Genomic DNA, 9,099 nt, shown 5'->3' with positions numbered 1-9,099 from the left:
CACCTCCTTTTTCCGTCCCCGCGAGGGGCGTAGGAGTTTTTTCCAATTAAAGGACAATCAAAACGGGATTTGTTTGTTTATTCCAGAATCGCCACTTGGGAGATTTAGGGTGTCCCAAGTCACCAATTTAATCCCGAATCGAGGAAAAGAATGACTCTGTATTACAGTCCGCGAACCAGAAATCCGGATAAGGAATTCTGTTAACCCGGGAGAAGGTGTTAGGCATTCCCGAGTTCTGTGGTTCTAGCACGGTCGCTCAACTGTCATATTCGGCTTGATTATCTGATTTAATACATATTGAACCTATGTGCGAATTTTCTTTTAACCGCTTTTGTTATTATTATTATTTTTATCAAGAATTGCAACATCGTGGAAACACATCTCGAACCACGTCACAATCAATGCACCCGTGGTTGTTGGCCTCTATTGAGATTTGGATTTGGGTCACATAAATGTGCACCCGAGTTTAAGAAGCTAACATTATTAAATACACGCCTAACGCGACTAGCGTATCATTATTTTTTGGGTAGGGCCGTGAAATTTGCTAAACGGCCCGTCCCAGAATCTAAGCAATTTTAAAGCAAATATTTACTGAGGGGCCGGCAATTTTGTATTTTTATTCGGCGAGGCTCATCTCATTCTTATTTTTTTAAAAGGAATTTGCAACGTCATGGACACGCATCTCGAACCACGTCACAATCATTGTACCCGTGATTAGAGACACATTTCGACTCCGCTGAGATTTGGATTTGGGTCACATAAATGTGCACCCGAGTTTAAAAATATAATTTAATTAAATCGCGTCTAAAGAGTCTAACGCGTTATTATCTTTGGGGAAGGCAGTGAAATTCACTAAACAGTCCATCCCAAATTCTAAGTATTTATTATGACCAATTATTGAGGGCCCGCAATTTGCATTTTTTATTTAGCGAGGCTCGTCTCATTATTTTTAAAAGGATAATCTTAGCATGACTAAATTTTCTATTTTTTTCGTTTTCTTAAAATAAATGAAGAAAAGGTCCTACTTTATTTACATACTTTCGAGTTATTATTGTCAAGTTTCGAAAGTGAGTCGTTTAAAGAGTTTACATGGACAACGGATATAATGTTCTATGTACAGACAGTAAAAGAAAGAAAAGACTACATTAAACTACAACTTCAAATCTTTCTCATTTTTGCATTCATGCTTCGAGTGGCTTACAAGATGAACCAGTGTATCAGTTTGTGTACCTGGTATTCGGAAAGCAAGGAAAGAAGATGAAGATCAGTAGAAGCAGTAATAGTGTAAATACACAGCAACAGCAGGTTCAACAACAGCGCAAAACCAATAACGACCAGTAGAATAACCCAGTATTAGATTGAAAAATCAGCAATACCAAAATGCAATCGCAGTCAAAGCAGAAGAGAGGCGGATACAAGATGCAGTAGTTTACTGATTTTGAATAACACTCAAGGAAAGGCAAACAGAAATTATTCAAGTGAAAGTTTTTGTCTTTCTCTTTTACTCTCAAATTCTGATTTCTCAAAATTTAGTCAACTCCCTCAACTTTTTTCTTCTTCTAAAAGTTTCTTCCTTTCTCTCTCTCTAAGTAAGTCTTTCAAGTTCAAGTCCTAGTCCTCTTTAAAATGTGTCAAATGACTCTATTTATAACAAGACTCTTGTCTTGAATCCCCAACCCGAAATATTCCACCAATTGCATGCTTTGTCCCCACTACTTAATGTTTTCTTTATTTTAAACCCTTGTCTCCCATGTTTAACATAAATAATTACATTATTCCCACCCCACTACATTATGTCTTGTCCCCCACTATATTAAACAATTATATCAACCCCAACCCATTACATCTTGTCCCACATGCTTAACATAAATAATTACATTATTCCCACCCCACTACATTATGTCTTGTCCCCCATTATATTAAATAATTGTTCAAATGTTTAATTCCAAAATACCCCTCCGACCTTATTGAAATTACCATTTTACCCCTGAACGTACTGCAATTTACCAAACTACCCCATCAGCTATAACCAATCACCTAATCAATCTCAACCAAAATATAGCAAATATGACCAATTTCTAAACAAATTTCAACAACAAATCTCATGAACACCGATGAATCATACAACTTCAAATTAACGGGAATAAGTTAACCATATTGGGAACCAATCTTGGTTAACTTAGACCAAAAATGAATGAACAAAGAGACAACAATATCAACAACAAAATACATGATTCAAACTAAATCAACAAGTCAAAAACCAAAACATAAACTCACATTAAATCACTGGATTAAAAACGAACTTCAAACGAAGATGAATATGAATTAAATCTATTTTAAACAACAAACATGATAGATCCAAATGATTGAACCAACATATTTCCATATTATAACTAAATTCTTTAAACAAATAAAAACAAACCGAAGAAGAAACAACATTAAAATCCAACTGACAACATTAATTAAATTTCAATTTGAATCTAACAATATTAAAATTAAACTAACAATTTCACATGAACAAACTGAAAAATTAACAAAATGATGAACACAAACAAAACAAAAATCAAACATTTACCGATTTTAGATTCGAGAATATCAAAAACAAAATACGGACAAAAGTGAAACTCAAAACCCACCAACCGGATTGATACGACGAACAACGACTGAGAACAAATCTGTCCGGAAACGATTATCGCACCAAGAATGCCAACGTCCTAATGGATCTTGACTTCAACAACAAACTCACCTTCCTTCTAACCTTGACGAACTCAAAACAACAAACGACGACCTCGATGGAAGCTCGAATAAACGAAATGGTGGCAGCAAAACAGCTGAAGCGAAACAGCTGCTCGTCGTGGCAGCAACAACGCAGCGGAAGCAAATGCTGGACGTTGCAGGCGGTCGTTTGGACGTGAGGGAACTGCTGGAAAAGCTGAAGAAACGGCGAGACAGCAGCTGCGTTTGCTGGGGTCGACTGAAGAAGATGAAGCAGTGGCGAACCAGCTGCTTGGCAGGGCTGGAGGCAGTAGGAAGCAGAAGCAGTCGAGGCAGAAACAACAGCAACGGGACAGTAGGGTATTTGGTTGAAGATGATGACGATGGCAGTGAGGTGAAGCAGAAGCAGTCGAGGCAGCTCAACGGAAGCGAGCTCAATGGAGGAGAAAACGCAGCAGCAGCCATGGGTGTCGAGCAAGCTTCGAGCTTGACGAAGAAGATGAAGCAATGGAAGCGGGTCGTTTGGTGTGGCTATGGAGGTTCGACGACTAGTGTGTGTGTGTGTGTTGAGGGTGTTGGAGGTGTGAAGGGTGGCAACCATGGTTGGCTGAGGTTTGGAGATGGTGAAGTCTTGGAGAAGAAGAAGAGAGGGTGGCGGATGGGATTAGCTTTTAGGTTTTAGGTTTTTTTTTTGTTTTGTAAAATGTAAGATAGGGGGGTGTTGGGTATTTGGGTTATGGACCGGGTCGATCCGGTTTGAAATGGACCAGGTCATGGGGAAGGTTGGGTATTTTTTGGGCTTGTGGCTTGAATTTGAAGAAGAGCCCAATTCCGATTTTCTTTATATTTTTGCTCTCTTTTCTTCTTTTATTTTTCTAAAACTAAATTCTAAAAATCCTTAAATTATTATTAAGTTATAAAAGTGCAAATTAACTCCCAATAACAATTAACGCACAATTAAGTAATAATTAAGCATAAAAAATTATACATTTGGACATTAAATGCTAAAAATGCAAAAGATGCCTATTTTTGTAATTTTTAATTTTTGTAAAACAAACTTAATTACTAACAATTGTAGAATTAAATCCTACATGCAAAATGCGACATATTTTGTATTTTTTTATTAATTTAACAAATAAACATGCACAGACAAATACAAATAATTATCCATAAATGTCACAAAAATTCTTAAAATTGCACACCAAGGAAAATCGTTTTATTTTGAAATTTTTTGGGAGTAATTCTTTCATAGGGAAAAAATCACGTGCTTACAATGGATGTTGTTCCTTCAATCTTGTATCAAGATATTAAATTTCTATCGCCATGGGGAATTTGTCAAATTCGTGGAGTCAACATACAGCCAGGGCTATCAACTCTGTTGCAGATACAAACACGAGAAATGAAGGTAAATAGCAATCACAGAAGGCAGTTGAGGTCACCACAACACAAACCTCAACTGAACAAGGGCAAACAGATGTAGATTCAAGGCCTGATACTATTCAAGAACCAGAAGAGAATGAAAATATCAAAACAACAATAGAGGAATTAGAGCCTTTCATGTTATTTGCTCAATGGCCTGATAAAAAAGTCTATGTTGGAGCCAATCTTAGCCAAGGTATGAGAGGTAAGTTAATTGAATTTTTGAAAACTAACATGGATTGCTTTGTTTGGTCCCACTCTGACATGACAGGAATACCCCGGAGGTGATGACCCATAAACTAAATGAAGATCCATCATACCCTCCTATCAAGCAAAAGAAAAGAAAGCAAGGAACTTTTAAGAATCAGGTGATTCAGGAAGAAGTCAAAAAATTGCTAAAAATTGGTTCCATTCGTGAGTAAAATATCCTAACTGGTTAGCTAACACTGTTGTAGTTCCAAAGAAGAACGGTAAGTGGCGGGTTTGTGTAGATTACACAGATCTTAATAAAGTCAGCCCTAAAGATTCTTTTTCATTACCACACATAGATCAATTGATTGATACAACTGCAGGTCACGAACTATTAAGTTTTTTAGATGCATATTCAGGTTATAATCAGATTAAAATGGATCCAGGAGATGAAGAAAAAACTTCATTCATACAGACGGGGGGATTTACTGTTATAAAGTAATGCCCTTTGGTCTAAAGAATGCAGGTACAACGTATCAGAGGTTAGTTACCAAAATGTTTCAAGAGCATTTAGGAAAGACTATGGATGTATATATAGATGATATGCTTGTTAAAACTCAGTATTCAAAATATCACATATCACACTTATCTGACACATTTTCAATTTTGCACAAATTCAATATGAAGTTAAATCCCGAAAAATGTGCGTTTGGCGTTGCATCAGGCAAGTTTTTGGATTTTCTTGTTTTAACCATGGTATTGAAGTAAATCCTGCACAGATCAAGGCCATTGAGGAAATCCCTGATATACTTTCAAACAAGAAAGAAGTTCAAAGATTAACAGGGAGAATTGCAGCCTTGGGAAGATTCATTTCTAAATCATCAGAGAAGTGTTTTAAATTCTTCTCAGGCCTTAAGAAGCAGTATCATTTTGAATGGAATGAGGAGTGTCAACAGGCACTCAGGAATTTGAAAACGTACTTATCAAATCCACATTTGCTGGCAAAACCAAAGGCTGGGGAAAGACTACTCATTTACCTTGCTGTTTCGGAAGTTGCGGTAAACGTTGTTTTGGTCCGAGAAGAACAAGGTAACAATCCCCTATCTACTATGTTAGTAAATTTTTGTTAGATGTAGAGACGCAGTATCCTCAGTTAGAAAAACTTGCACTTGCAATAATCATGGCATCTAGAATGTTAAGACCTTACTTTCAGTGTCATCCTATCGCTGTAGTAACTGCTTACCCTTTACGTAATATATTACATAAGCATGAGCTATCAGGTTGGTTAGCTAAGTGGGCAATAGAGTTAAGTGAATACGAAATCATATACCAACCTAGAACTGCTATAAAATCACAAGTGTTAGCTGATTTCGTGGCCGATTTTAGCCAAGAGATGCTGATTTTAGCCAAGAGATGCAATTAGAAGCAGAAAAAGAATTACAGGTATTTAATGGGACTAACCCGGGAACTTGGACTTTATTCACTGATGGCTCATCTAATGTAAAAGGTGCAAGTTTAGGGATTGTCTTAGTACCACCTACGGGTGAGACCATTCGACAAGCTATTAAATGTCACTCCATAACTAACAATGAAGCGGAGTATGAGGCTATGATTATAGGTCTAGAATTGGCACGAGAGCTTGGCATAAATCAGATTATAATTAAGAGTGATTCGCAACTCGTGGTTAATCAAATGCTAGAGACTTATATAGCTAGGTAAGAAAGGATGCAACAATACTTAGAAAAGGTACGGGAATTGATAAAACAATTTCAAACCTGGAAAGTTATACAAATACCAAGGGATAAAAATGTTGAAGCGGACGCCCTAGCTAGTCTCGTATCTGCAGCTGATATGGCAAGCGATGCAAACACCTCAGTTATACATTTGTTTCATTTAGTTCTCGATCCTGATAAGAATGAGGTAAATTTTAATAATTTAACTTGGGATTGGAGGAACGAGATTGTTGTTTTTTTGTAGTATGGTACCGTCCCTGATGATAAGAAGAAAGCTCATGCGCTTCGAAAGAAGGCTGCTCGGTACTGCTTAAAGCAAGGCAATTTATATCGTAAAATGTTTGGTGGTCCCTTAGCAAGATGCCTCGAACCTTCGCAAACAGAGTATGTAATGAAAGAAATACACGAGGGACATTGCGGGAATCACGCAGGAGGAAGGTCATTGGTAAGAACCTTAATTAGGGCAGGTTATTACTGGCCTAAAATGGAAAAAGAAGCAGAAAGTTTCGTGGCCAAATGTGATAAATGTCAAAGGTACGGTAACAATATGCATAGACTTGCGAAATTATTACACCCAGTCATTGCCCCATGGCCATTTATGAAATGGGGAATGGATATCGTGGGTCCATTACCACAAGCAAAAGGACAGGTAAAGTTTCTGCTCGTACTCACTGATTATTTTACTAAATAGGTGGAGGTAGGAGCATTTAAACAGGTGCGAGAAAAGGAAGTCAAAGATTTTCTTTGGAGGAATATCATATGCCGATTCGGTGTACCAAAGGAGATCGTGTGTGATAATGTCCCTCAATTTATTGGAGCTCAAATCACGGAATTCTTTCAAAGTTGGCAAATTAAAAGGATTACGTCAACACCTTCTCATCCTGAGGGTAATGGTCAAGCAGAATCAACGAATAAGGTTATTATCAATAATTTAAAGAAATGATTAGAGGAATCAAAAGGTAACTGGCCTGAAGTGTTACCTGGAGTTTTATGGGCATATCATACAACTGCAAAAACAAGTACAGGAGAAACACCATTTTCATTGGTTTATGGAGTTGAGGCTTTAATTCCAGTTGAGATAGGGGAACCAAGTATGCGGTTCACACAGGCGGCACAAGAATCTAATGACGAGGAGATGCGGGTCAATCTAGATTTACTCAAGGGGAGGAGAGAAGTTGCATTGATAAGAATGGCAGCACAAAAGCAAGTCATAGAACGATATTACAACTGAAAAGCACGTCTCAAATTCTTCAAAGTGGGGGACTTCATGCTTAAAAAGGTTTTTCAATCCACAAAGGCAACTAATGCGGGTAAATTAAGTCCAACATGGGAAGGACCCTATAGAGTTCGTGATATTGTAGGCAAGAGAGCATATGAGCTGGAGACAATGGATGTCAAGATACTACCTTCACATTGGAATACTGTTCATTTGAAGAGATACTATTTTTAAGGAATACCCACGGTCAGGTATCACTATTTCAAATTTAATTTTTGAATTGTTAAAATTTTACTAACGATTTTAAATGATAGGCAAAAAGCTAACCCATACTAAATGATGAGTCACAACCTGTAAGGCACACAGAATAACCTAAAATTCCAGGCCTAGGGTTATAATTATTCTGATAGAAATTCATACGGGTTAAGCAGTCTTCATCTAAAATCGCACCTCCGAGTCCCGTATGTTTTTCCTTTTCAGAAAAAGGACCAAATGAGAGAATCTATCAAGTGCTCGAGGCTTCATACTTCAACACTCAAACACTTGGGGGACTACATAATATACACAGATATGTGTATAAATAAGGCAAAGAAGATTAAGAAAAATCAAGCCTAAAAGAGTCAAGTGCAGAGTAAAAGTCACAAGGTCACGAGATGAAGCCACGAGTTAAGGCCAAAGAAAAACCTCACTATAGTTAGGGTAAAGTCTATGTACTAAAGCGGATTATAAGGAAAAAACCTCGTGTCTATTATTCTTCTTTTGAAAAAATCTGTTACAAGAAAAACACTTACGAGAAAGTTATAGATGTAATTCAGATACATGTAAAGTATTATTCAAAACTAGTCAAAGTTATTTCAAAGAAACCTGTGTGTTCCTATTTCTTTTATCGTATGACAACACCATTATGAAGTTGAGACGTCTTCTTCATTAAGTGTCGAAGTATAAAAGGGCCCTCTTTTATAAAACTCATGTTTAAATTAATTAGTCATGAGGTTAATAGAAGCATTTTCGAAAAACAAAAATGCAAATTATTCTATAAGTCCTTACAAATAAAGGCAAGAATAAAGCAAACAAAAGTTTAAGATAATAACATGAAAAACTTCTTAATATGTAAAAAATCTAAGACTAAGTTCGAACTTAGTCATAATACTATGAAATTGTTTATACAGATTGCCCCATAAAAGACTTGGGGACTTGCGTTTCCAAAATCAGCCCTCAAATGAAGCTAAGGGTTTGATTACAATTTTCCAAAATAAAAACAAGAACAAAATCATTCAAATAATTAAAACTGGTCACTGAGAAGTTTGTGGAACTGAAGCAGGAACATCAATAGCAGCGGGCTCAATTTGGGCAGGTGCATCAACAGATGCGGTTTCAACTTGGCTTGTAACAACAGACTCGATTGGGCTTGAAAGAGTTGTTATACCCGTATCAACTTCAACATTCACGGGAGCTTCAACCACGGGAGAAGGGAAGTCCTGAGTTTGCTGAGCTTTTTCAATGGTTTCATTGATCTTAGCTAACTTCGACTCCAGGTTGAAGTTTTCTTGGCTAGCTTCAATTAGGGTATCTCGACGTGAATTCAAAAATGCCCAACTTACCTCAACAACAGATATTTCTTCAAGGATCTCATAATCCTTTTCCCAATCAGCAATCTCATTCTTTAGCTCTTCATTTTCAGCCAAGGCAGAGTTGTAAGAAACTTGAAGAGAGGCATGCGAGCTCTCCAAAGCACGAACCTTATCAGTCGAGACTCGAAGGTCTTCTTGTGCTTGAGTTAAGCTTTGCACGAGCTCCCCAACATAAACTTCTTTTTGACTCAAAAGA

At 37.1% G+C, this 9,099-nt stretch overlaps 1 protein-coding gene across 1 annotated transcript; it reads left to right on the top strand.

Moving 5' to 3' along the window:
* Nucleotides 1-6,540: 6,540 nt before the first annotated feature.
* Nucleotides 6,541-7,287, top strand: LOC138885826 (uncharacterized). Its single transcript, XM_070166810.1, has 3 exons — nt 6,541-6,705; nt 6,748-6,943; nt 7,082-7,287. Exons 1-3 carry the CDS (start codon nt 6,541-6,543, stop codon nt 7,285-7,287), a joined length of 567 nt encoding a protein of 188 aa, XP_070022911.1.
* Nucleotides 7,288-9,099: the final 1,812 nt, after the last annotated feature.

Source organism: Nicotiana sylvestris, chromosome 2, assembly GCF_000393655.2.
Source record: "Nicotiana sylvestris chromosome 2, ASM39365v2, whole genome shotgun sequence".
Lineage (NCBI taxonomy): Eukaryota > Viridiplantae > Streptophyta > Magnoliopsida > Solanales > Solanaceae > Nicotiana > Nicotiana sylvestris.
This window is presented reverse-complemented; position numbering and strand designations above follow the sequence as displayed.

What these genes read in the sequence shown, in the direction of transcription:
- LOC138885826 (XM_070166810.1), top strand. Translation starts at nt 6,541, where the DNA reads ATGGAAAAAGAAGCAGAAAGTTTCGTGGCCAAATGTGATAAATGTCAA. An exon ending in TACCACAAGCAAAAGGACAG is followed by an intron (nt 6,706 to 6,747) that starts GTAAAGTTTCTG and finishes TTTACTAAATAG; the next exon opens with GTGGAGGTAGGAGCATTTAA. An exon ending in AACACCTTCTCATCCTGAGG is followed by an intron (nt 6,944 to 7,081) that starts GTAATGGTCAAG and finishes AAACAAGTACAG; the next exon opens with GAGAAACACCATTTTCATTG.